General features: G+C 43.9%; 5 protein-coding genes across 10 annotated transcripts in view; 3 read left to right on the forward strand and 2 right to left on the reverse strand.

Moving 5' to 3' along the window:
* Positions 1-137: 137 nt before the first annotated feature.
* On the forward strand, positions 138-9,141 carry LOC108151935 (protein SCAI). Of its 5 annotated transcripts, none has more exons than XM_017280861.2 (9): positions 138-873; positions 4,715-4,864; positions 4,935-5,117; positions 5,183-5,413; positions 5,463-5,594; positions 6,326-6,786; positions 6,856-7,110; positions 7,176-7,379; positions 7,457-9,141. In XM_017280861.2, exons 2-9 carry the CDS (start codon positions 4,767-4,769, stop codon positions 7,699-7,701), a joined length of 1,809 nt encoding a protein of 602 aa, XP_017136350.1. In that variant the 5' UTR covers positions 138-873; positions 4,715-4,766; the 3' UTR covers positions 7,702-9,141. The 5 variants fall into 5 exon arrangements, with proteins under 5 accessions (XP_017136350.1, XP_017136353.1, XP_017136352.1 ...); XM_017280864.2 differs by having other exon boundaries at positions 6,341-6,786; XM_017280863.2 differs by having other exon boundaries at positions 5,472-5,594.
* A 956-nt stretch (positions 9,142-10,097) lies between these two features.
* Positions 10,098-11,077, reverse strand: LOC108151941 (brachyurin). The gene is made up of 2 exons (XM_017280872.2): positions 10,786-11,077; positions 10,098-10,725 (listed from the first exon to the last, which is right to left on the reverse strand). Exons 1-2 carry the CDS (start codon positions 11,052-11,054, stop codon positions 10,155-10,157), a joined length of 840 nt encoding a protein of 279 aa, XP_017136361.1. The 5' UTR covers positions 11,055-11,077; the 3' UTR covers positions 10,098-10,154.
* An 84-nt stretch (positions 11,078-11,161) lies between these two features.
* LOC108151940 (aldose 1-epimerase) lies at positions 11,162-12,512 on the reverse strand. The gene has a single exon (XM_017280871.2). The coding sequence runs from the start codon at positions 12,364-12,366 to the stop codon at positions 11,272-11,274; it is 1,095 nt and encodes a 364-aa protein (XP_017136360.1). The 5' UTR covers positions 12,367-12,512; the 3' UTR covers positions 11,162-11,271.
* Positions 12,513-13,256: 744 nt separating this feature from the next.
* Positions 13,257-14,714, forward strand: LOC108153398 (transmembrane emp24 domain-containing protein B). The gene is made up of 5 exons (XM_017283388.2): positions 13,257-13,612; positions 13,685-13,762; positions 13,818-14,081; positions 14,151-14,318; positions 14,374-14,714. The coding sequence occupies exons 1-5, from the start codon at positions 13,448-13,450 to the stop codon at positions 14,428-14,430; spliced, it is 732 nt and encodes a 243-aa protein (XP_017138877.1). The 5' UTR covers positions 13,257-13,447; the 3' UTR covers positions 14,431-14,714.
* A 2,222-nt stretch (positions 14,715-16,936) lies between these two features.
* The window catches only part of LOC108153623 (DNA-binding protein D-ETS-3), a 29,749-nt gene continuing 19,215 nt past the window's right edge, over positions 16,937-27,470 (forward strand). The window contains exons 1-4 of one of the 2 annotated variants that reach the window (XM_033387333.1): positions 16,937-17,842; positions 21,771-22,064; positions 22,122-22,522; positions 25,114-25,326. In XM_033387333.1, the coding sequence (XP_033243224.1) occupies positions 21,832-22,064; positions 22,122-22,522; positions 25,114-25,326 (847 nt within the window). In that variant the 5' untranslated portion in view covers positions 16,937-17,842; positions 21,771-21,831. Of the gene's footprint in view, positions 17,843-20,328; positions 21,584-21,770; positions 22,065-22,121; positions 22,523-25,113; positions 25,327-27,470 lie in introns of those variants that run through there. The other variant, XM_033387332.1, reaches the window with a different exon arrangement.

Here is a 27,470-nt window from a genome sequence, read left to right on the forward strand (position 1 = left end):
CCTTAACGGCTACTCTCCACTCAAATCAGCTGTTTGGCTGTGGAGAGTTTCGGTGTTCAGCCACCCACCCCCGAAGAGCGGACAACTGTCAGAAAACGCCGCCTGGCGGCTAGCACTGGCACTAGCGAGCTGTCAGAGTCGCAAAAAAATCAATACCAACCCCCAACCCTCCTCGTTAAAAATGTAAATGCGAAAAAATTCAATACTGTGCAGCCATACGCGACGGTCGCAGCGTTTCACCATTCACATACTCTCTGCCCCCCACACGCACGGCACCGCAATCGAGGAAAAACGCCCGAAATTGTCCAAAGCTCGGAACGGTAACTGAAGCTGCCCCAATCCCTGGCTGTGTATTCCCACATTCGAGCCCTCGAGCCCAGTGCGTCCCAGAAGCCAGTAAAATATTGCAAGCCGGCAAAAAAAAAAAAAAAGAATCGCGAGTGGAACGGGAAAGAAATTGTGTGAAAAGTGTTTCATCAATCGCACTCATCATCTGGGATTCCGGACTCCGAACATACGTACATACATACATATATCAAGTGCAGGGCGCCAGGAACAAAGCTAGAAGACGGCGTCGTCAGCGGGAGCGCCACCAGAAGCAGCGGCAACATACGCTAATTTGATTGCTCGACGGCGGCTGCGGCAGCAACGGCGTCGTCGGCGGTCACGGTGACGACGACAACGACAACGACACCAATAGCAACAGCAACAATAAGCTGCAAAAACGGCTGTGAAGGCGGTTCTGGTGTCAGCGTCGGCGTCGGCGTCCTGCCATAGGCTGTGACGGAGGAGACCACCGCTCTTCCTCCTCCTCTTTCTGCTGCTGTTGTTGCTATTGTTGTTGGTGGCGGCAGCAGGTACAACAATGATAAGGTAAGATTGGCAAACGAATTTGTTGCATACTACAGGGCGCTGCATGCAATGGATATGCCAATTGCCAATTAAATGTAAAATTCAAATGGCCCTCCAGCAATAGTCAAACATCTCAAAATAAAGAAAAATTTAAAATGACTAAAATGTCCAAAGGCTACGGAAAAAGTTCTCCGCTGGCCACTCCACATCCGGTTTGCTGGCAAAAGCAAAAGCAGAAGCAGCAGCAGCCTTGGGACAAAGTTTTGTGTGCACTTTTGTGGAGCTACTTTCAGATGTCTGCCCAGAGATATGAGAAGTGTAACTTTCGGACCGACTCTCTGTCTGTCTGTCTGTCTGTCCGTATCATTAGGCTAAAGTTGGGCCACTCAAGCAGTTGGTTTTTATATATTTTTGCAGAGTTTTTTCTTTTTTCCGCGCTGCCATTAATTATGAAGGCTGAACTATGCCAAAGTTTTGCAGATTCCCGCCAGCGTGTCCTTTGTGCTGCTCAATTGTTAAACCGAAATTCATAAGTCCTAATGACTGGTGGGGCGTGCAAGGGACCAAGGGAGCACGAGGGCATTGCATTGCAAGGGCAGAGAAGGAAAGGGGCAGAAAGGGGCAGAAAGGGGGTCTGTGGGGCAGACAACTTCAAGTTTGCTGCGGATGCGGACGTAGCATGTACGACAACATCATTATCAGCGTTGCCAGCGTCAAAATGCCATTAAATGTGTAGCCTACAATGCCTTTGAAGGATTACACACCAACCAGAGGAGTTTACTCCTTCTCGCTCTCTCTCTCTCTCTCTCTCTTGTGGTCCTTCCCGGTCGCTCCTCCTGCAACTGCATGCTTGTTTACTCACACACATACATACTCGCACTTGCATCGGCCAGAAGTAGAAAGAAAAGAAAGGAAGGAAGTATAGCTACGGGAAGTCGAAGTGGTTGATACCCTTGAAAATCGAATATTCCGTTGGAATCCGACCACATCCGATTGATTATTTCTTTCGCAGATATATGAAATTGGCATCCGAACGTTGCAGCTACAATTAAATGCTACATTAACCAAAAAGTAGATTAGTAAATAGCTTAAAAACGGTCGGATGACGACAAAACTGATTGTTTAATAAGAATGCACATAGATACATATGTATTTAGTACTACATCCATAGAGGATCGAGAATTCTTTCCTCTCTGCATTGTAACCATCGAGTGAAAGCCATACCCTCTCCCTTCAAGGGTGTACTAAAAAAAAAGCAACGGGCAAAAAAATGTGCAGCACAGAGAGAGAGCGCGAAGTAGCAGCGAATAGTTGTTGGTATTGTTGCTTCAGGAGTGCTGGCGGGCATTGAAAAACCCAAACACACACACAAGCATGCACGCACACACTCGCTCAAATAGATGGAAGGACCTACGCCTGGCCGTCAGTCAAAAGGCGGCTATCCCGCTCCCCATTCTGCCAGTCTTTCCCCTCCGTCTGGCGCCAAAAGTGCGTTGCATACTCCGTTCCTTTTATTTTATTTTTTTTTGTTTTTGTTGCTGCAATCTTTGTTTGACTGGGATTGGAATTTTCCCCAACAGTTGTACTCGCTCTCGTAGCTGTTGCTGTTGTTGCACATATTGTCACACAGGCAACAACGCACACGCAACAAAAAGTACAACAGGGGCGGCAGCACCAGCAGTAGCAGCAGGAGAGAGCGCTAAAAAGGAGAAAAAACTTTGCCACGTTAACTGCTGACTGACTGAACAGGCGACAAAAGTGTCCATGGTGTGCATTTTCGCATCAGGAATATGCCTAACCATTTTATACTTGAAACTCCAAATGAATATTTCCGAGTATTTTTTCTAATGCCCCACCAAATGGTCTTCGACACATTTGCTGGCTGTGCGACAGTGAACAGCGTTACCGTTCACTAACTGTAAATGTGTGCTTAGAAGACAGGGACAGAGAGAGAGAGAGAGAGAGAGGGAGGAGAGAGCGCAGGATCGGGCAGCGGAGGCAGGGGTGTTAATGAGCAACATCGCAGTGGCAACGACTTTGCTTAGTATTTGTGTTTCTTCATTTCCGGTTTCCACATGTTGACATGCTGATGATGTTGGTTAAATTCTGCTGACGATGATGAAGATGATGATGACAGTGATGAAGTCAGCAGCAACAGAAGCAGGAGAGCAGGGCAGCAGGAGCATCCGCCTGTGGCAGTGGCAGTGGCATAAGGCGCGAGGTCTGTCATTCAGTGAGCGAGTGGGCTTGCGGCTGGCCCCGTCTGTCAGCCCTGTTTGATTGTGTCTGCTCTACTCCACTGTACTCTTCTGCTCTCTACTTCACTCTTGTCTTGTTTGTTAACGTTGCGTATGCGTAATTTTCATATTATGTCACTTTAATGCGCTAAATGAAAACTTAATTTGATTAGGGCGCCATAAATATCAGCGTGTGACCACATTAGAGTGTGCCCTGTCGCCTGCCGCCTGTCGCCCAATTGACTTGTTGGTCGACCCCTTACAGAGGTGACGCATAGTTGACGCAGCTTCCTTTGTCCCTGACTGACTGCCTGCCTGCCGGAACAAACACACAAAAACTAAACTACATTTACATCATCTCTAGCCCCATCTCCTGGCCCATATTTAGCCCCATCTCCAGCCAAATCTCCTGGCCATCTTCAGTTCCCATTTCGGGCTACTGGATTCTGGCTGCTGGCTGCTGGCTGTTGGCTGTTGGCTGTTGGCTGATGAGCTCATATTGAAAGTTTTTGTGTGCTCCATGGGGCGACCTAGTTTTGGCCAAAGCCAAATCAATGTGGCCGCTGCGGCGCCATTTGCACTGCCGACCCTTTTGTGCATTTGCTCAGTTCCACTCTTCTTTTGCTCTGTTTGACATTTTCCTGGTTCTGGTACGGGTTCGGGTTCGGGTTCAGGGGTCGTCGGGCGCTTTCCCTCTTGTGTTTTTTGTTCAAACAATTTCGCCTGGTCGCTTGGTCGCCTGGTCGGGCGTTATTAATTGAGCTTTTGATGCATAGCTGGCAGTGCCCCACTTCCTCACCGCCAGAATAACGATTGTCTCATCCCATTTCATCTTCATCCGCTTCCATCCCATCTCATCCATCTGTTCGTGTGCACTTAAAAGGCATCGTAATTGTTTTTACCAAATTGAAATTTTAATTGAATTCGTATTGGTGTCGTATCGTCTCGTGCCGGTCATTCATGAATCCATGAACCCGGTAAACGGAAATAGTACGAGTACGAGTAAGAGTAATTGTAAGAGTAAGAGTACTCATGCATTAAAACATTTATGCCTTTAAATCGTTACCATTTGCCGTTTGTCTTTCGGTTTAGACAAAAACCCCAAATCAAATACGATATATTGCGGTTTTTGATGCCTGATTTATGGCACATAAAAATTAAAAATTTAATGTGCATTGGTTTGGTGGTGGGGAGGGGGGGTTTGGTGTTGGTGTTGGTGTTGGAGGAAAAAAAGCCGCATAGGCATTTCATTTCATTGCATGCAAAGCATCATTGACAGCATCATCATCATTATCATTATCCACGTCAACAATGGTTGAATGAGCGGCTGAATGAATCTCAAGTGGGTAGTCATCTATGCCACGTTGCGAGGGACGATAGATACACAGATAGATAGATGGATGAATGGATGGATGGATTGGTGGATTGGTGGATGGATGGATAGATGCATATAGCGGAATTGCATGATTCAGTTTGTTTATTTTGTGGGATAGTTTTTGAGTGAGTCCGTCCATAGAATCCATAGAATCTCTCTATCGCCTCTGCTCATTTAGTATGCCAAGTGGGGCTGAGAGAACTCGTTGCACTTTTGATTAATACTCATCCCAACGGTTGCATTTTTACAGCAGAACCGATTCACAGACATAACACATTGCGGTGGAGGTTGAGAAGAACGGCATGGTGAAAATGGAATCCACGGAAGAACAGGATCGAAAGCTAGTCTTGGAGTTTTGCCATTTGCTAGAGAAATCCAAGCAGCTCTTCAATGGGCTCAGGTGAGTGCAATGCTGCGGCATCCTTTGCATCCAAAATGATACAAATATATTCTATATGTACTCTCTTTAGGGATCTGCCGCAATATGGTCATCGGCAGTGGCAAGCGTATTTCGGACGCACCTTCGATGTCTATACAAAATTGTGGAAATTCCAGCAGCAACACCGCATGGTGCTCGACTCCAAGTACGGACTGAAGCGTTGGCAGATTGGCGAGATAGCAAGCAAAATTGGCCAGCTCTATTATCACTATTAGTAGGTAGTCCCACCGGTATTCCTTTGCTTTGAATTAACCAGCAAAGTTCTGTTATGTCTTGCAGCTTAAGAACCAGCGAAACCAACTACCTGAATGAGGCGTATCAGTTTTATGCGGCAATACGTGGACGGGCGTATTACTCGCGGGCAGCCAAGGAGGATCGGCCCGATCTGATGGTGAAAAAGCTGCGCTATTATGCCCGCTTCATTGTCGTCTGTCTGCTGCTCAAGAAGATGAAGCTGGTGCGCGAACTGGTCACCGAACTGGAGAAGCAGATACAGGAGTACACCAACACGTAAGAGTGGCAATATACTTTCCGTGTCGATGCTTTGATTATCCTAAAGTTTTCTCAGCTACGAGCCGGAGGATCATTTGGAATGGTCGCTGGTTTTGGAGGAGATCAAGGGCTTCATCAAGGCCGAGGCAGCCGTAGCCGTACTGCATGCCGATTCCAATCCCATCATATTATCGCACAGGTGAGTCGTTGGCACAATTTGTGCCCATACCGCGTACAAATTGCCCGTGCTTTCGTCGGCGGAGGAGGAGTTTGGACAGCTTCTGGGGTAGCCAAAAGTATATCTATCTATCTATCAATCTATCTATATGTATAAGAGTCTACTTTGGGTAGCGCTATATTCTGTTTGCGTAGGTATACAAGTTTTGCTTGAGTTCGGTTGCCGTTGATTATGTTGATTTCGTTGTGCTTATCACAGAAGACTTGAAACACCAGAGAAAACACTCACCTTTGTCATTTTGTCACGCACTTTAACCATGATCTATCCAACCTAACACCCACACCACCCACTAACCCACTCACACACCACACACACCACACACACACACAATACACAATCTAAATAAATACTACGGCTTAAAACAGATCCACTCCACTTCTTTAGGATGACTGTTTTATAGCCTGATTTCGCACACTCGAAAGAATATTTTCTGTATATTGATACAGGAAATATGTTTTTCGGAATGGTCCACTCTCAGACACTCACAAGAATTTATCATTTCATGTGTTTGACCACCCTCGATCCCAATACACACCCACACACCCACACACACACACACACACGAGTCCCACTTTCTCTCCTTCCGTACCCTTGTCACCTCATTAGTGCGCCACATTCTCAATTCTTCTGTGAAAGCACGGGCCCCCGCCAATCGCTTGTGGACCAGCACAACTACAACGACTTATGTGTAGTGGTTCCGGTTCTAGGTTATCGCCGCTGACAACGCCGCCCTGCGAGCGGTCGCCGCACATGACGCTGAGCCTGCAGGAGATCCTGATCGTGGGCTCTGCCTGTGAGCAGGCCAAGTTCTCGGAACTGACCATGGACATGTTCCGGATGCTGCAGACGCTGGAGCGAGAGCCAACGGAATCGGCAACGAATCCGCTGAGCATGGCGCATGGCCTGCACGGACACGATGCCAGTCCTGCGGCCAGTCGCATTCCACCCTACGGTGTGCCAGGATCCAAGGGTTACCAGGAGAATGGCCGTCATTTTCGAGACAATCCCCACAAGTATCTACTTTATAAGCCTTCGATTAGCCAGCTGATGGTCTTCCTCGCCAGCGGCGTTAGGGAACTGCCACTGGGTGGCGCCTTACTCTTGTACATGTCCGCGGACGGCTGTTTCTCCACCACAAAACATCCCGAAGACTGTAAGTATCTCTAAGGAGTATGGTAAGCAGTCCAAGCGTCCGAACAATCACGATATCTTTATTTTCCAGTTGGATATGAGCTGGGCGGCGTCGCCACCTGCGCCAAGCGGGACAGTGTCGATGGCGGGGGACTGTCGTGTCGCGGGAAATCGTACAAGGAGAACCACTGCCTATATCCGGGTGATCTCTATCCGTTCACACGCCGGCCCATGTTCATTGTCATCGACTCGGACAACTCGTTCGTCTTTCAGCACATACCCCGCTACTTTGGCCAGCCGCTGGTCGTACTCATGTCACCGCAAGACGTACCATCCGCATTTCAAGGTAAGCCCGTGCCCCCGATACCCTTGAGGATGAGGAATTACTGATTATTCTTGGATGTCTTTCAGCCGATGTCCAGCATCATGGATCGCTGTTTACGTTGTTCCTGCACTCCCCGCTCACGGCCCTCTGCTACATTTGCAATGTGGGCGATGTGCCCATCCATCATTGGGAACGCTGCCAGACCTATGTGGATCGCTTCATAACGGAGGCCTCGCGCCTGGTCACGCGTTGCCGCATGGATGAGATCGAACAGGGCATAGGCTGTATAGGTAAGGAGCATCTTTGATATATGTATGTACCCTTCAAAGCACGATCTAATCTCATTCGACTTTCATTTGCCGGATAGACTCATCGTATGTTCAGTTCTTTGGCGACGACTTTCTGCGCACACTCATCTTACGTTTCGTCTTCTGTGATGTGGTGCTGCGTTTGCATCGTGGGTTCCGTGGTCGCCACATGCGGCCACGCTGCGAGCCCCAGCTGCCAGGAAGCGAGCTTCTGGAGCATCCATCGTTATCGCACATTGTCTTTCAGCTGGCCTCGGCTCTCGATGTGCGCGGCCATTTCTCGGAGGGGCCGGAGTGCGACTGATGATTTTTTTTGGCCGTAGTCTTAGTCCTAGTCTTAATTGTCTGCATGCGACAGCAGCTCTACCAGATCCTTTGCTCTTACTTTTCCGCTTTGATGCATTTGCTGTACAATACTTTTCCGCAAGGTTGGACTTGGAGCTGGCACTGGATCTGGGCCTTGGGCTCTATAGAGGGGGTATAAGGGGAAGGGGGTCTTTTGGGAGTTTCTACTCATTTTTTTTTTAGTGGGGGTTAAGTATCCTAACTGCCTGGCTGCTGTCCACGCATGGGCGTAATTCATTTTAATAATAACGTACAACATAACGACATAACATAATAATACAAGTATGAATATAAATATATATAATATATGCATATATAAAGTCAAGTACGAGTAAATATAACACGTAATCAAGTAGCTAGTTTTCTTATATAGTGCGTCGCGCAATGGAATGGTCCAATGTTAGTTGCTTAGCATATACATACATGATAAATGATAAATCTAATGATAACGACACATATACATACATGAAATCAATGATATTAAACCAATATCACAGCAACAGCAACGCAACAGAAAGAAAAACAACAACCACAAAACATGTCAAAAACAAACCTAACAAAACGATAACTGCCAAAAGAAAATGATGGGAAAACATTTCCAAAGTTGAAATCAAATTTTGTTGAAGCGAGTTCGTGGGACGAGGACGGGGCAATTTTTGTATTGAAATTGGGTGAACTTTTTTTGTATGGGTCTAGGATCATCGCCTGATCAGAAAGATATATAAGGATATGTAAACTTTTGTCATACGCAGCGGAAAAACATTTTAGCTTTTATACAAAATAAAAACCATTATTGAATGTGAATTATGAACACGACACACTATATAAGAAAGGGAATGCATTGCGTTTTTTTATGCATTGCACACGGCGGCGCGCTCATAACAAATTAAATTTAAAATTAAAATTACAAACAAAAAATTACGAAACCAGAATATTATTGTACGTATGTAATATTGCATATATTGTATGTATGTATTATTATTATTAAAAGATGACTGAAAGTTACTGTTTCAACACGGGAAAATACGGAAATAAGAAAAAGGGAAACCCGAAAACCAAAAGGAAAGTCTAGCAAAAATAATAATTAAAAATAACGTTTATACATAAAGCCCTAGATAAGCGGAAACTAAGTGGGAAAAATATACAAAATATATTTTGCGTATGTTAAAATACGACTACTCGTAAAATACAAAAAGCCCAACCAACATTTTATACGAAACCGAACGACAAATGCATACAAAAAAGTTTACAATGTAACTAAGACGAAAAATCTGTTCTGTTCTGGAATCGTTTCTCCAAAATATATTACAATTTCAGTTTTCAGTTCGGTTCAGCTTAGACCCTGAATCATCGCATTATAATATATTAAACAGTTATAATAAAATATAGTTGCAAGTCACACGAACCGAACTCTATGGATTTATAGGCAAATGATAAACGCAATATTGAAAGTAACGAAAAAAATCATATATATTTCAATATGAAAATAAAACTAGTTGAACGCATAGTAAATCGATCATTTTATACGAGGCCGGCCGCAAACGGACATAAAGGGAAGCGATATCGGATCGTAACAAAAACCGAAAGGAAAACAGTTTAACAATTACTTTACTATTATGGTTTACTATCGAATAATATGTGCATTTTTTATATATTTAAAGAAAAACTAACGAAAAGCAAACCAAAACAAATTTTATGCTAGCTACAAACGAATTTTTCTGAAGTCTTCAAGCAGCCTACAACAAAAAGATAATACAACTCAACTAATTTATTCAGCCGAGTTCTTAAACTTATTCGCTTTGTTAACTAACAAATTGTATAGCTTTTTCACAATTTCGTTTACACCTTTTGTACATACAATACATGCGAGTATATGGGAAAATACCTACTAAAAGGAAACAAATGTTGAAGAAACCAAAATATATATCACCCCTCCTCACACACTCATTGTATCATTTCCATTCAGGTTTTTGTACATTTTGAGAACTGCATTTATGAGATAGCGACAACAAATAAGGGGAGAACGAAGAAAAAAATATGAAAACCACAAAAAAAAGGATCACAAATAATCAGCAACATTAACCACACACACACACACTACACCACATCACACTCACACGTAAACGAAGCCCACAAATGAATACATTTAAACATTATCATAAACAAATTGTTTAAAAGACATGCAACCAAAGTCACAAATAACATTATAAAACGACAAGAAAATAATATAAAAAAATGATAACAAATTTAGCAAAGCCACAAGAAAATAGTATGGAAACGAAACGAAATGAGAGATAAAGAAAGGAGAAAGTGTACGAGTATGGGAGTTTGTATGAGTAACAAGAATAAAGCACACGTTTGAAAAGAGATTCGTATTTTATTGACACTCGATGCCATTCCACAGGAGCCCATTCATTCCAAACCACCACCAGTCTGCTCTTCAATCCAATCTAGAAACGAAGACACACGCGTCAAGACATCTGGCAGTTTCACCTGGCACTTGGCATCGTAACCGTGCGAGACGATGCCCACCAGCGTTCTAGAGCCATCATCGAGAACCAGGGGACCGCCAGAGTCGCCGCGACACGGGAGTCCTGCCCTGGAATCAATGCATATAAAGGAGTCCAGTACGAGCTTCCTTCTTTTCCCTTTGAGCTGCTTGTTCCATTGTTTCTCGCATTCCTCGTTGGTGATGATTGGAGCTCTGATGTACTGGAGGACACTGCTAGCTTGCTGCTTGCTGGTCAGACCCCAGCCGGAAATAATGGCCATCTTTCCCTCATAGGTGTTCCTTAGGTCGGGGAAATTAGCCGGCTGTATGCGGTCATTGAACGTTAGATCCTTTGGCAGCTTTATCAAGCCAATATCATTGGCTACAATTTTTCGGTTAAACCCCTTATGGACAATGGTTGCGCTCTTTTTGACCACAAATGGCTTACTCTCGTCCACTTCCAGACTTCCCACGTAGATAATCACTTTGCGTCTGCAAGAGAATCTCTTGTTAGTGAACGTTTCAAAGCAGGCTATTGTTGGTTTTACTTACAGTTCAGAGCTCGGTTCCTGTAAGCAATGGGCTGCTGTTAAAATCCAACGTTTACTGATAACTGTCCCGCCACACAGATTCGGTTCATCCTTTGAGTCATCAAAGTAGCAAAGCAGACCCACTTGGTAAGGGAACTGCTTATCCCTAGCCGTGGTGCCATTCATTATGCGGAGATAGCCCATTTCCTGGCCAAAACTCAGACTTAGCTGGGCGATCAGACATACAAACAGCTGAAGAATCATTTCAACTGATTTATGGCTTGTGACCATCCCTTGGTTATATATGGCCTGCTCTCGAGCTATTAGCTCTACTGATTGCTACAGTTTAATGGCCCCGCACGGCGTGCTCTGGCTCTTATCGAACTTTTGCATAATTCTCGAGTGCATTCGTGTTTTTTCTTTATTGGTTATTATCGTTACGTTGTTTGGTTATTTGGATACATGGCATTTATGGCATATTGGGATTGGATAGAGAGTTTGGGCGCACTTATTGGGAGACGCCAAACTTGTAGATGACTTCGTGGTTGTAGGTGCCGCCGGGGCGCAAGGTCGTCGATGGGAAGTTGCTGTGATTCACAGAATCGGGAAACTTTTGCGTCTCCAGGCAGAAGGCTCCATGCTTGGCATAGGCTGCTCCACTCTTACCGGGAATGGCCGCCTCTCCACGCTCCACGTCCGGCATAAAGTTGGCCGTATAAAACTGAACGCCTGGCTGATTGCTGACCACCTCCAGCCAGCGTCCACTGGGTGGATGCGTTGCTCTGGCCACTTTAGAGAAGGGCTGTGGCGGATCAAACTCCACACAGAAATTATCATCATAGCCGCGGGCCGGTTGCAGCTGCTTGAGGCGCTCCCCGAGATTGTTGGGCACGCGCAGATCGAAAAAAGTTCCGTCCACCAGTGTGATCTTACCGGTGGGTATGGAGTCCTTGTCCGTTTCGGTGATGCCATAGGCATTGATCTCGATGGTGTGCTCGTAGAGACCGTTGGCACCCGCCTTGTGGCCAGCCAGGTTGAAGTACGAGTGGTTTGTGAGATTCACGGGCGTGGGCTTGTCACTCTCCGCCATCATCCGGACATGCAGGCAGTTGTCCTCACTGAGGGTAAAGTTCACTGTGGCCGTGACCTTGCCCGGATAACCTTCATGGCCATCGGGATTGGTGTGCGATAGTGTGACGCCGTCTTGACGCACCGAAACCACATCCCAGTGGGCCTTGTCAAAGCCCACGAATCCGCCATGCAACTGGAATTTGTTATCCCGGTTCTTGGACACCTCCACCACCTCGCCATCCAGCCTGAAGCGTCCGTTAGCCACACGATTGCACACACGTCCAATGGTGGCCCCAAAGTAGGGATTCTTTTCGCTCTGATAGCCCTCCAAGTCGTCAAATCCGAGCGTGACGTCGTCCAGCTGGCCGCGGGCATCCTCCGTCTTGATGCTGGTGATGGTGGCGCCCAGGGTGATCACCTGGACCGACATGCGACCGCCATTGCATAGCGTAAAGCGCCGAATGGGTTCCGTTTGCTTGGTAAATGGATTGACTGCTCCAGTAGCAAAAACATCCTCGGTGACGTGAACCATTTCGATCTCGATGCAGCTACAAAATGAACTTGAGCGCCGAGTGCGCTGGCATTTTTATCTGCCCTACTCAACGCCGTAGAGGTTAATCACCACTTAATATTATTTACGTGTGTGTAAGTATTCACACTCTAAATTATCGCAAAACAGCCGCAACCAACAATATATAAAAAAATATAACAAACATATGAAAATTGTGTCTTATCAGAAACAGGGTTGGAGAGGCCTTCGATAAGAGCGATGCACTTTAGCGAAATACTTATATTTATATATATTGTATGCGCAGCTTACCCAACAGGTGGTTCCTTGCTCACTATTTTACAGGAAATTATATTGGATTGGATTTACAAACAGCACTATTTTTCGCGGTTCAACGCAAGTTGCACATGTTTAATGTTTTGAAAATGAGGCGGTATATTTCGGTATATTTATGAACTCAAACACCTTGCATATTTTTATATATTTTATAGCATTTTTGCGGATTTACTAGCATTGCTAGCAGTATTTATATTTATACTTCTTATAGTGTAGTATTTTTGAATACTTTTTAGTATTTTCCAACAAACGTTCACGTTTCCCTACAGGTGAGAGATGTAGTTAATATGTAGCCAATGTGTAGTTAGCGTGTAGTTACCATGTAAAACAAATAATTTTGCGGAAATTATCGTTGTTCTTTTCTGTCTATACCTTATTTTATAAACAATCCAATTCAGATGAGTACTTCAAGTCGCCATTCTTGTATAAAATTGTTTACACTGTCGGATAAAAATATATGTTCATTGCTGAGGTTCTTAGCTAACTTCTAACTTTCAACCGAATATCCAAATCGAGAAATATGATGGAATATGAGTGCAAATAGTTCATCGGTATATTTCGGTATATTTTTAGGGGTCAGACCGTATATTGTATCGATAGATCCGCGGTCGACTGGTTGTTTATTAACATTTTTAAATGTTTATTTAGCAAATAGAAAGCTAACCGGTAGGAATTCCTAATCACTATTTCATCCGTTCGGCAGCGAGTGTAGAGAAAAAGGCATTTTAGAGTCCGTACCCATAGCTGGCATACACAAAGTGTCACTGAGATGAACAAATCCAAAATGCGATTGACGTGGCAACGAGAGCAGATTAAAATTCTATTACTGACATTCGCTCTGATTTGTTGTTGCTGCTTGATCAACGTTGCCTCAGCCCAAGAGGCGCAACAGCCGTGGTATGAGAATCTGCCAGCAGTTGCCATGGACTATAAGGTAAGGAGTACGCAGCATCCACACGACGTACGGAGTCTAAACAGCTGGAGATTATTGTTTTATTCTTTGCAGGTCCACATAGACGCTGGCAAAGAAGATTGCTATCATCAGTACGTGCAGGCGGGGGCCACTTTCTATGTGTCCTTCAGTGTAAGTCCATTGATAGATACTAATTCTCTTTGATTTTCACAATTGTGTTCCCCAGGTGGTGCGTGGCGGCGATGGCATGGCCGGTTTTGCCGTGCGCAATCCAGCCAATGAAGTGGTGAAGCCCTACCAGTGGCAGGCCACGGCGGACTACACTGACCAGGTCTCGCCCGGCGGCTACTACTCCGTCTGCATTGACAACCAGTTCTCGCGATTCGCTGGCAAGCTGGTCAACATCTACATCACAGTAGTGAAGTACGATGCCTGGGACAAGTACGCCAAAGAGATTGAGCAGCTGCAGCTGAACATGCAAAACTTTACAGTAAGCAGAAACTGGTTTTGTTTTCCTAAGCCACACCCAAAAAATGAAACGATCTACTTATTACCTTAGGCCACCATCGGTACTGTGGAGCGAAACATCAACGACATGATGGGCTATCAGGCGCATAGCCGGCATCGCGAGGCCCGCGACTATGCTCTGCTCTTGGATAATAACTCCTACATTCAGACTTTCTCGCTAAGCCAAATTGTGGTCATATTGATCACATGCTCCATTCAGGTGCGTTTAATCCACTATTTCTTTTACTTCATTCTAATTTCATTGTGTTTTCCAGGTTTTCTTCGTGCGAAAGCTGTTTGATGTGAAATCTAATTCAAGGAGTCGCATTTAGAGATTCTCGGATATGCTGCACAATGACTTACTCTTTTTTTTTACCTTCCCATCCGCACATTTCCAATACATTCATTCAACAGGATGAAGGCCGAATCCCTTCGCATTTTTGTAATTAATTTTATCACTGGCTAAACAGAACAAGTGCAAACTAGGCAGACTTTTGACGTATATATGAAACTACTTATGTTATGTCTTGCAAGTTATATACAACAAACTTATTGTGATAAGTGTAAATGAGTGTGTGTTTTGTTCAATAAAAATATTGAATAATTTTGTACTTAATGACGAGTTTTTTTTTGGGATCCAAGTTTAATTTGACTTGGCTAAAGCTATGGGAGCTTATGAGGATGTTCAAGCACTGTAAGCTCAACAAGGACTTTCACCTTTTCTAAGCTTCATTTACCGTTACTTTTCCAAGGCATTTGAAAGCTTTTGCAGTCGAATTTCTCTAAGACGAAAATCCGTACAAAGATGTTTTCTATGTAACGAATTTATTTCCAGAATACTGAAATGCTATATTCTACATTACGAATTTTCCGTATAATGAATTCCCCTTGTACATCTATCTATACACACATGTACATACATATGTATTGTACTGTACATATTATTGTATATGAAATACATGGTTATGGATCGTCGTCGTCGTCGCCCAAAATTGTACTATCACAGATATAAATGTATCTCACAGATACAGATGATTCTCAGTTACAAATGACCGACACGTTAGTTCTTGAAAAATTGCAGTTCATTGAGACAATTATTTTGGTTGCTTTAGCAAGTGAGACGGGGGTTGGCGCACAAGCGAAGCGATTGTGAGGAGGGCTTGTCCCCTAGTATCATATAAACTTAAATTTGATCCCATATACAAAAGTGATTTGCGTTCAGAAAATGATATATGTATATCATCTATTATTATGGATAGCTTTGAAATGGGTCTATACAGATTGTGTCATACTTACCCATCAAATTTCAAATCTTTTGGCCATTTCTCGATTTCTAACGCGAATGCAAAAAATTAATGAAGCTAAACGTCGCACCTTGAATAACCTAATATAGATTTCTTTGAATGTGAAGTCAATTATGATATATATGATGTATATTTTAATGTGTATATCCGCTTATCCTTATAAGTTATAAGCTTATAACAGTTCTGTTGATATTGTGGGGAAAGCTTCTTGAAAAAGTGTCATAATACTCTAAAAATTAAGGGTATGTGAGCCCAGAAAACGAAAGTGAAATAGCCCACAATCGCCAGCAATCCTAAAACCTATACACGCAGAATGTGAGAATACTTGTGCACCCATCCATTAAAATACATTGAAACCTCAAGCGAAACACAAAACCAAATTAAGCGAAGCACTAAAAATAAAAAAATTGATTGTATCAAATATTTTTGAGAGATAATATTGTATGCACACATTCAAATGCACTCGTGATGACGTGGCTCAAGCCGAACGCCACTGCTGAATACCAGGGACCCAATTTAGAAAATTCTTTTGGAAAGTATTCGTTGTATGAACTGACACTACTGTATAGTTAGTGGCTCTGCTTCAGCGCTCATTAACTAGATCTACGATTTGTAGACATTTTTCTTCCGCTTCTTCTCCTCCCCTAATTATGAGATGGCAAATGAAGCTCCCAATTCCATGCCATATGCTAGCTTATCAGAAATTATCCCCGCCTCGACACAGTACCTTAAATCATGTCACCGTTCTGGGCGCTTATCTATAAGTCATTTAACACATGTAGTACATACAAGTGTAAGCATGTGTGCGTGTACATGTGTGATTCTGTGGGGCATGTGGCATGTTAATTATATCCTTTTTGGCAGGCGCATCTCGAGATCTTGGGGCGTCTTTTGTGGCCACTTCGGCTTGAAATTAAAATGGTATTATGTGTGCGGCGAGGAGGGCTTATCGCTGGGCTGGGTCTTAAAGTCCTTGCTAAACTAAGAGCCTAATGGCCTCACACACTAGCACACACACACATGCACACACATAGATAAGAGTAGCGTGTGTTAGTACTGGCTCTTTAACTGTTTTAAACGCCATTGTTAAAATATTGCTCATACGCACTTCCGCCCAAAATGGGGTCTCTTCGCCAGCACTAATGATGCCCGCCGCCTGCTGCCACAGTGCTGCCCAAGAACATAGAGAAGAGCAGTCCAATGGAGCACCAGGAGCATCCACGGCGGCACAGTTTTGGCTCCGCCCATCTCGCAGCAGCAGCAGCAGTAGAAGCAGAAGCAGCAGCCGATGACAGCACCAGATAAAAGGGCAAAGCAGGAGTGCGGAGCGCGCCTGCGCATCAACCACCGCAAGAACGGACGATGGGGTGACATCCTTGCTAGCAGCGTCGCGGTTGCTGATTACACACAGCTCCAAAATATAATGATTGTGGGAGGAGTGTGTGTTTGAGTCCGTGCCTCTGTCCGTGTCCGTGTCGCCATCTTTGAACGTTCAAGCGTTGTTTCGGACGGGATGATCTGGGCGAGCACCGGGCCACATTAACTTCGAGTGCGCGTTACCGTGCAACACGTCGCGGACGACATAATAACGGTATTTTGCGGTTAAGATTCGTCGGTTGCACGTCGTCAATATCATCCACATCCACAGGAAAGGCAAAGAAAACGAAACGTTCACTTGGCCAAGTGGGCAGCACACAAGAAAAATACTAGCGAAAAAAGAAAAGGGACAAGAAGGAAACACACACACACACGTTACCCGTTAGTTGAGTGGCAAACTTGGACACATACGCCCAGCTTGTTGCTGGCTGTGGGCGTGGCAATAGCAACCAAAACACACACGAACGAACAACTGCAACTGCAACACTCACATGTGTCCTCCTCCGTGTGTGTCGCGGATATTTTTGTGCGGAAATTATAGAAATTTCGCTTTTTGATTTCATTTTCATTCCGCTTTCGTTGGCGGCCCCAACTTCTCCGACTGCTACTCCCTTTCCTCCTATGCACCTGTGCGAACATCAAGGAACGCGTTCTTATCCTCGTCCTCAACGCCGTATACGTTGCTGCCTTCGCTGCCTTCGCTGCCGTCGGTGTCCAGTCTGCCTTGTCCTTGCACTGACAAATTTCCTTGCATATCCGCTACAAAACTACTACGGCGACATCAAATACAAACAAAACCTTTCTTCGCGTGGCGCGTCGCTGTCGCGTTCACTTGTCGCATGTCCGTCGCCATTCTGACAATAATTTCATTTCCGGTCTGCAAATTGTACGCACTTGTTTTGAGTGATTAACGGCCCGTAACGATTGAGCCAACAAGTGAAGTGTTTGCGATTGAATCGTTACCTACACCCAACGGAAGTTCTTCAAGTCGAGTGCAGCTAAGACTACAAGCGGAGTAGTATTTTTGGATAAGCTCTATCAGAGAAACAGCCATAATCCTGAGGTGAGTGTGGACTTCGGCTAAAGACCAACTTATAACTAAGATAAATTTATGAGCTAGATCTTCTTTGTAAAGTGTGTTCCCATATGCACTTGGATGATCTGATGGACAAGTCAGAAATATGTAGGACATCTGGAAGTCAAGGATGGTTTTTCATATAGTCAAAACATTGACGAGACTTAAACTCATTATGACGGGGTCTTTAAGGCACTTAGAGGTAGAACGATCTCAATGATGCCTATAATAACCAAGCAAAGAAATGAATGCTGTAACTAGATCCTCATATCTTTTAACGATTGGAACTATGTAGAACGAGATGTACAATTTTGAATTTCGATATGCCCCGAAACTTAATTATCCATTTGTAGGATTTACTTTTTTGGTTCCAAGCTATACCGTCTTTAGATGATCTGATGGGCAAGACGTTTTCGAAGTCAGCTAGTGTAGTACCTGGATCTTGACACCTGCTGGAGCCTTATGCTCGGAAAATTCCATTTCCTAATTCCCCACTAATCAAACACGGCCACCCCACAAAACCTTCTATCGTTCGTACACTGTTAATCAAATTAGCAGACATACAACGGATATATTCATAAACCAGCCAACAAATCAAAGCAGCGCACACTGGGCGGAAATGCCATTTTTTGTCATTAACCTACATAGTAAAGCTACATAGAAGACGAAACTTTGAATATTTCGAATCAGGCTCGCCCTCCACCCACACATAATGCATTTCAGTTAAGTCTTTAATGTTTTTAATATATTAAAATCCCCTGCCACTTCGCTGTGGCGTACTTTGTGGTTGCAAACCACAAGCAAACCTTTCATATAAGTTTAATTGCGCAATACTTGTGGGAATGATCTTCTTCCGTTCTCCCCAATGCCGACTTCCCACATCCTCCGTCTACCGCTACGCCTGTGGATTCTTAGTCCATTTCTAGGCCGGACTTATGCCCGTTCTCCCTCAGTACTCTTCGAATGCCATCTCCTCAATCCTTCTTTACTGCTGTACCCTAGTCGCTTAGTCTGTTCCTGATTTTTTACAACTTCGAAATGATTCGCAATGAATTATGGCAGTGTCGGAAAAAATCGGATCTTTTGATTTACTGATTTATTTGATTCAATAAAAAACCACAGGAATATTTTCAAATCAATCATTAAACATAATTTGTATACATATATGTATGTAAATATATATGAATACAACATCTCACTCAAATGAAAAATTGTCATGGACTTTAAAATGGGTATCGTCATCTGCTGATCCCTCTGCTACCTCAATCGCTGGTAGTCCCCTATTTGCAATTCTTTTTTGAGCTGATGCCAGTAAAAATTCATCGGATTCGCTTGAAACTCGTCACTCGGGGGTTTTCGAGGTTAATAATTACGAAACTGAAGTCAGTTTTGAAAAATTCAAAATGGCGGCTCCAATAAGGCCGGATTCACCTAAAACAAATAACTCCCCGAACTTGCTACATCTACATCTAGAAGAGAAAATAACTCAATACATCTTGAAACTAGAAAACTATTATCAAATTCGTAATCAGCGACCCCAAAAGCCCCCGAGTGACGAGTTTTAAGCAAAATTTGTTTAATTTAACTTATTTGGTACTTGAATGAAAGAACTATTGAAATTAAGTGAAACTTGCCTAGTAACTCTTTATTGATATTCAATATAGAGGTAAATAGTTTCTCATTTGAGATCGCTCTTCTCGCCGTATTTCCATTATTGGAATTTCCAGGGCTGTTCTAACTTGATTTGTTTATATGTTATCCCATTCAGTCCAAAGTTTGCTTTCCATTTTAATCTTTTCGAGTCATTATTGCTTCTTTTTCTGAAGCCCTACTGATTTAACGTTTCTGAGGACCAATTCGTTATGATATGTATAAAAAAAACTGCAAGAACTCGAAGTAGTCTCTGAAGAAGAATCTTGATTTATTTCTTCGTATATCCAGTCAAAAGTTGCGTTCAACCAAACTTCCAGCAAATCGCCTCGACGAATATCGACCTTGTCTGAATCTATGAAAATAGTTCGAAAATATCTACACAATAACGCACTATAATCTTACTTCTTCTGCACCACTAAAGGTAACTAGTTTGAGGTAGGCCCTAGTTAAAATGTCTGCCAACAAAACGAAATAAAAACTCATTTAACTAAAGAATTCCAACCAATATACTAAATACCTTAATGTACATTTTCCGTAATAAACAACGTTGTTTGGTTCTCTTAAATGGAAATCGCTGAAATTCGAACATTCACAATGTTTACTGTCAGAAACAAGGAACATTTAAAGGGTTTCCAAAAATCCAAGGATGGCCATTTAATAAAGGGGAATAATAATAAAATTATAAAACTATAACAAAATAATTTTGAGATAAATGCTAAAAAATCGGCATTCCGCCCAATGTGCAGCGGCTGCAACAAAATCATCATCAGTTCGACAAATAAACAGCTCACTAGTCGCATTATGCAGTGAGCCCCGAAAGCATTCAAAAATCTGTAAATTCCTGAAAATGAACAATCAAACCCGAGAGCAGTGAAATCTTACAAACCATTAATGAGGATGCGAGCGTGTGGCCTCTTAATTAAAAGATCTCTCTCGTTCTACAAGGGGATTATACCATTAACAGATGCTCGCTGGCAACTCGATTCGACCGAAGCATAACTCACGGCAGCCGCCCGGCAATCATTCCACTCCACACGCGTCAGAGAGCGAGACGAGCATTCAGGCCATCTCCAGGCCGACATCCTGGCATCCCGCTCGTATTTCCGGTGTGCGCGCGCTCGCAACGATTGTGATAGCTACGCACAAAAAAGATGTCTGCTCGCTAATGTTTGTTTGGGGAAATTTGCTTACATTTGCTTACAAGAAGAGCCAACCCGAGAGCCCGAGCCCGACCCCGAGCCCGAGCCAGGGCTCAAACCCGAACCAAGTACAAATAATAAATAATAAATGAGGCGTGTGCAGACCGTTTATAATGTCTGACAAGGCAAAAGTTGATGATGTTGTGTACGAGATGCAACCGTCCGATAATGAAATCTATTCCCGCTGATGCTGGCCAAGTTAAAGCCGTCTCGATTTCGCTTTTGCTTTTGCGTTTGGGGGAAACTTTAAGCCAGAGACAGTGGAAGTCGCACGTTGTGTGGCATAAATTTCGTTGGCATAAATCAAAATTCAGCAACTTCCGACGAGGGCAGAGTGCAAAAATTTGCATGCCCTGTGCTTCTGCCTCTGCCCGTGCCAGTGCTTGTTCCCGGGGCTAACTGCAGACTGGCCAAAAAGGACACAGCTAACAATGGTCTGCACTCTCTGCTTTACCCTCTACCCCCTCTATGGACATTAGAAATGCACGCTCAAATGGCTGCCACCCACGCACAGTACGGCCCAGCACTCATACGCAACGTTGGCCTAGTCTAAAGGGCAGGACTGTACTCGAACTCGTACTCGTACCCGTACACACAATAAATAACAAGCCAGATAATTATGCACGTCGTGCCTATATCTAAAGGAGCCCCACTTGTCCTCTCCAACCAGCCACCACTATTAATTATGCTGGCAAAAAGAGCGTGAGGCCTGAGAGGGAGAGGGAGAGGCAGAGGGAGAACTGCCAAAACGTGTTGGAGCCTTGGCAATTAGAGCGGTTGTTTGGCCCAAGAGGCCTCTTAAAATTGCAGTCTTTAATTGTGGGCCAGGCGTTATGATTTATGAATATCTTTCCGTAGCTCTGTAGTTTGCTATGAGGTGAGTGCTTGGGTATATATTTAGATTACTTTCAAGTAATTACAATACAATTTTTCAACTAAAGTGTAGACTTTAAAGATTGTTTTCTACGAATATCTGTATAAATCCATGAAAAATATATACTTTATGTAATATTTTAACGCTACAAAACTCCCATCATTCAATTTCTTTTCCCAAAATCCTTTAGAGTCAAGTGGAATCCATTGTTCAGCCAACAGCCAGCCATTGAGGCTTCTCAGGCTTGCGCCATGTACGAGAACTCGTGTTCGTATCAGACGGCGCTGGACCTGAAGCGTGTCTCGCCACCGACACTCGCCCAGGTGAAGACCGAGGACTGCCTGACGCTGGGGCAGTGCTCGCCGGACTGGACCTCGTACCGCTTCCATCAGTCCACCTTTGAGCAGCTGAAGCAGAGCGTGGAGAAGGCCAAGGCGGCGCTGCAGGATCGCAGCAGTTTCTTCGGGGCCACCAGTGCGTTCAGGTGAGTCATTTCATCCTTTAGAGATGCTCCAGCATTACAGATCTTTCACATCCACAGTGACATTTACTCCAGCCAGCGCCTGACAGACAGCCTCGACACCCTGCCCGTTCAGACCGGGAATGGAGCTGGCAATTGCCTGGGTTTGCCGCACAATCACGGCCCTGGTGTCGGTGTGGGCGTCGGCGTTGGTGTGGGCGTGGGTGTAGGCGTGGCCGGAGTGCTCAACTACAATGCGGTGACTAGCAGTACGGCCGGAGTGAGCAGCAGTGTGCAGCGCCATCGTCTGGATACATTGCAGCCACCCGCTGGGTGTTCGCCCGCCGGCACACAGCATGGCGTCATCACGTCCAGTGCTGGCCAGGTCACATCCGGCACTTTGGATGCGGTTAGTGCGGCACCGGCATTGCCATCGCTAACGGCGTCCAGCACATCCCATGTGGAGCACAAAGTCCGAGCAGGTAAGGAACGAGCAGATGATGACGATATAAATCCGCGGAGGATCAGCCGTTGAAGCACATTCTCCATTCGACCCAAGTCCACCCACCAACCCACTGACCTTCTCGCAATTGTCTAGCACAAAAATGTCAACGAAATGGCGGAAAAACAAATCCTGCGCTTCCGGTCAAAGGGAAAACGAATCCCCAAGTGGCAAAAGGACGAAAATGAACTGCCGAAAATGTTGTGCCACAAAAGTGGCAAATTTCGCGTATTTATTTAAACACATCCAAACAGCATATGTGCCATACCCACCGCCACAACGCCACACCTCCTCTCCTTCTCACGAACCTCCTCCGCTAGTTCAGGCCAAACGAATATGTCCGAGCCCCGTTACATTTAATGGCCAAAACAATGGCCAAAAACCGCGACCAGCCATGTACATAATTCCGCTTGTTCTACCAACAACTGGAAAAATGAAACAACACACACAAAAAAAAAAAATTATTCCACAAAAAATTTAAATTGAATTATCCATATAAACGTTGAGGTCTTTTGGGGTCTCGCTTCTATTCTCGCTCTTGGGGTTTATTTTTTTTTCGGTTACATATTTATCAATTTAAGCCGGCTGGGCGGATGTGGCTTATAATGTGGCCCTTAGTCGGTGGCTGTTGGCCTGTTCTGTTCTGGCCTCTGCTGCTGTCCGCGACCAGGTTTTGATAGAACCATCAAAACTGAACAATTTCATCGCGTGCTTGGCCGGAGTTTGTTATGCCGTGAAAGTCCCAGTCAAGCGCTGTCCATGTCCATTTATTTCTATAAGAAAGTTTCTTTTTTGGCAAATTTATGCCCTGGCTATGGCTCTGGTTCTGGTTCTGGCTCTTGTTTTCTTTTTGCTTCGGTTTCAATTAGACAAGACTGACAAGGCCTCCGACTTGTCGGTGGTTCTTTTGGCTGAGGGACAAGTTGTTTGTTCGACTGCAAAATGCTGTACATTTTAAATGTTGTCTTATTATATCACAGACTTTAAGATGATTTTCCTTATCGTTGTGTGTAAGCCCTGTAGACAAGTTCTGACTTTTCTCATCGCAAATGGAAGACACAAAATGGCCGCCAACTCATTTTCCTCCCATCTCATTCCGAAGCGCTCAAGCAAATATGAAATGAATCCTTTTCAGCTTCTGCCCCCACAGCCCCATCTCTTTCTTCTCTGGTCTCCCTGTCTCCTCTGACTCTGATGCTGTCAACTGTAGCTGAGTTTTTGCCGCTGCCTTTGGCATGAAAAGATTTTTTCATGCGTAACTCATTATTTTTTGTGCTGAACAGAAAAGACGTTTGGCTCACAAAAGCGCATAAAAAATAATTACACTTGCCAGCCAACACAAGGCAAAGATATAAGTACATATACATACAAAGACGATTATATAACAGTCAGATATGAAAAACGTTATATAAAAAAACCACATGGATACATTCCTTTAGAAAGACTTCTTAAAATTTTACTAAATGTTAAAATATATTTTTGGAGAAGTTTTTCTGAAAAACGAAGAGCAGACACAGATGGGACATCTTAGACGATGAAAATGTGGATTCCTGTAGTTGTATTTAAAATCATATGTATATGATTATTATGATCCATATCATCGTCCTAAATATCTTACATAATAATAATCTTTCTCATTTATTCGAGTCAGAATATTCCCCATTTTCCATATTTTACAGATTGGGAAAAAGCTTTTAAATATATACATAGATCTTCTGTGACTATATTCGCTGATATAATCTTGGACATTTTCTCATTGAATTGCCACTTTCTCTTAGTTTAAAACAGTCAGTTTGGTTAATCGAAAATCCAGTATAACGTGAGACTTACTACTATATAATAGCGAAGGATGCTCACATACTGGTAGCCCTAAACATTTCCCCCATCCCGCTCAGAAGCTGCAATTATGACACAGTCCATTTCCAGACAGCTCTCATGGGAGAACATCGTCCTCTCATGATACCCATCATCTTCATGGCTATCATTATCATAGACTCGTATCACATCCGGCTTGACATTTCAATTGAAAGCGTTGCAAATTTCTCTTGGTATTTTTTGTTGTTCGTTGTTCGTTGGCTGCTGGCTTATTGTTGTTTACATCAAACAAAGATTTACGGCAATTAAACATCTCTCCATTGGATGGTGTCCTCTGGCTTCTGCCTGGCGACTGGTCTGTGAAGTGACAACCCTCGCGATTATGTCCTTTGCGGTTCACAGGATCTGTCAGCGAGTCAGAGGCGACGGTGAGGGAGAGGGTGCGCTGGTTCGTGTCGAGCGACGTTGCGTGACGCTGGGGCACCACCCATGTTGTGACTGCAGGGGGAGGGAGATAGAAATGGAAACCATAATTCGGGCAATAAATAAACCAGTCGCTAGTTCTGATGACAATTATCTATGCCGAGATTTATGATTTTTTCCCAGCTTCCACTTCTATTGCTTGGCATACGAGAGTATTTTTACTTTTTTCCATTCACTTCCGTGGCAAAAGGCGAAGCGTGCCGTGCTGAGTGTGCAAATTTTCGCTGCCTGGCAATTAAAGTATCCTTTTGTTTGCTTCTTTGCTTCTTGCAGATAAATCCTCGCTGGACTGCGCCACAACATCCTCGCACTCCGCCGTGCCCTCGTCCTCGTCCGCCTCCAGCGACCAGCATCAGCAGCAGCAGGGCAGGCACAGCGGAAGTAAGAGCAGCAGCAGCAGCGCCGGTGGTGCAGGAGGAGGAGGCGGTGTCGGTGTCGGTGTCGGTGTCGGTGGAACAACAGCAGGAGCAGGCAGCTCGGCACTGTGTAAGTTTCAACTTTGTGACTATATCAAAAATGTCCTTTGAGCTTTAGTGACAGCTTTCAGTCAGGACAGCAACCTGAAGTCTCATTGTTCACCCAGAAGAGGGCGCTGATGTGCTCTGTTCTGGGGGGGAGGGGGTGGCATGTCCTTGACGAGAACATTTCATTTTCCAGGGGGTGGTTTGGTGGAAAATTGTTTACTGTGTAGAGGAGAAAAGTTCTAAGAGGTTATTATGAAAGCTAAGGAAGTAGTACTTCATGGCATGTCCTTACTATATTTTGGAACGTTTTCATAGATACGTTTTAAGAAGAATTTCGATGATTAACTTCTTACAAAGATTGAAAGCTTATCTTATCTTCACATTCATAGGATCATCATTGTGATATCTTAGTTGCCAAAACATTGCAAAATCCAACACATGAACGGAGCTAAAGATTTTGTATAGAGAAGCTGCAATAAAGTTCGGAACCAGCTCTTCCGTTGTGCATATGTATATATATATATAGAAAATCAATCATAATATGGCTAAAACATGAAGAGTGGCACTAAAGAGGCAACTACCGAAGCTAGTCGTAATACCTCGAGGGCTTATGAGCCTTCATCTGCGGCCAACCTGGTAGAAATGGGAGATTTCTCGAGGTATTACTCCACGGTTAGCTTCGGTAGTTGACTTTTTAGTGCCACTCTTCATGTTTGAAGGACCCTCGCAAGGATGCTCTATTGATCTTTGCATTAAATTGTATGGCCTAGAATAAGAAAGTGAATGCCAGACCATAACATCACCTTCTCGTCAAAAAATTTTCCTCTTGACGAAAGTCATGAAAATAAAAGTTATATCCGAAAAAGTCAGCCACTCAGAGTTCCAGGTCAGACAATAAAAGGATTGTGAAAATATGAGCTACAAGTCTTCATTCATATCTATCAACACTTGAGACTAATTATCTTATTTGCAAGAGCTTCCCATTATAGTTCTCCCGATCCATCTGCACATCCATGAGAACCAGTGCTGATATCTCAATTGCTCACTTGACTTAATGCCTTAAGCCTGACTAATGCGCGTAATCTGGGATACGAACCATTGCCCTGGTCCCTCTGGGAACTGAATTTCGAGTCTATTGACAGTGGGAAAGTTGGCAAACAAAAGCCTGGACGGCCTTCTGTTAATGTTCATTGTCCAGGCCGACTGTAAACATACAAAACGCAACAGTCACAACATTCCCTCTCGGAGTCTCTCTGTCTATCTGTGACTGCCCCCGTTGATAATTTGACTCTTAAGTGCTCTTCAGCGGTAATCCTATTAAAGCGTGTTAGTCACACGCTCACACAAACACACTTCACAGGGAACGTGAAGTGAAGTGTGTGCGGCCAGGACGAGGACAACCCCCGAGCGCATCCAGACATTCTGGCTACCAGTCGTCGAGCAGCGCTCGAGGGATGGCCAACGAGCAACAATGAGGCTAATCGACAGATCATAAAATGATCAAAATGTTATGTGAAGCGCATTAGGGCGCACGCGTCCTTGACAGCGTGGTAGATACAACAGATAGGAGAGGAGTTCCCTGGATGGGATTCAATTGGATTGGATTGGCTTGGATGTGTGTGGGATTCCCTTCTTGCACGGACAATTGAGCGGTTAGGTGTGCATAATGAGAAAGGGTAGGGTGGAGAACGGGAGCATGATATCGCTAACATCCATGATTGAGTGAGTAACAATTGGTAGAATTTATTATTTATTATATGTATGATGAGATAGATTTATGCTCGTTGATTGCGTGTTTAATTATATGGATGGAACACATGTAACTGATTGATTTATACTCATAGAAGAATTGAATAATTGGTTAGTGAGGTTATAGAAGATTAAAGAGACTTGCACACAAAGAGAAAGTTCAGGCTGTTATCTTAGCCAAGCCAGGCCTTTCTCTAATTCTCAAATAATTGAAATGTTTTCCCTCTATAAATTGAAGTATATTTCTCAGGAGCGGGTCTCCCTTTCTGCTTTTATATTACACTCCTTTCTCTACCATTTTTTAATTATATTTTAAATTCTGTAATCATATTTCTGATGTCTATCATCATCTGTCGTTTGTTTATTCGCTATGGTTGCTCGCACACACACACACACTCGTAATGCTCGACGGTAATC

Source organism: Drosophila miranda, chromosome XR (genome assembly GCF_003369915.1).
Source record: "Drosophila miranda strain MSH22 chromosome XR, D.miranda_PacBio2.1, whole genome shotgun sequence".
NCBI classification, from domain to species: Eukaryota; Metazoa; Arthropoda; class Insecta; order Diptera; family Drosophilidae; genus Drosophila; species Drosophila miranda.

Excerpts from the sequence above, each read along its gene's own strand:
- LOC108151935 (XM_017280861.2), top strand. The coding sequence starts at position 4,767 with ATGGTGAAAATGGAATCCACGGAAGAACAGGATCGAAAGCTAGTCTTG. Across the intron at positions 4,865-4,934 it reads CAGCTCTTCAATGGGCTCAG|GGATCTGCCGCAATATGGTC; the intron begins GTGAGTGCAATG and ends TACTCTCTTTAG. Across the intron at positions 5,595-6,325 it reads CCCATCATATTATCGCACAG|TGGTTCCGGTTCTAGGTTAT; the intron begins GTGAGTCGTTGG and ends ACTTATGTGTAG.
- LOC108151941 (XM_017280872.2), bottom strand. The coding sequence starts at position 11,054 with ATGGTCACAAGCCATAAATCAGTTGAAATGATTCTTCAGCTGTTTGTA. Across the intron at positions 10,726-10,785 it reads CAGGAACCGAGCTCTGAACT|ACGCAAAGTGATTATCTACG; the intron begins GTAAGTAAAACC and ends ATTCTCTTGCAG.
- LOC108151940 (XM_017280871.2), bottom strand. The coding sequence starts at position 12,366 with ATGGTTCACGTCACCGAGGATGTTTTTGCTACTGGAGCAGTCAATCCA.
- LOC108153398 (XM_017283388.2), top strand. The coding sequence starts at position 13,448 with ATGAACAAATCCAAAATGCGATTGACGTGGCAACGAGAGCAGATTAAA. Across the intron at positions 13,763-13,817 it reads CTTTCTATGTGTCCTTCAGT|GTGGTGCGTGGCGGCGATGG; the intron begins GTAAGTCCATTG and ends TGTGTTCCCCAG. Across the intron at positions 14,082-14,150 it reads TGAACATGCAAAACTTTACA|GCCACCATCGGTACTGTGGA; the intron begins GTAAGCAGAAAC and ends TTATTACCTTAG.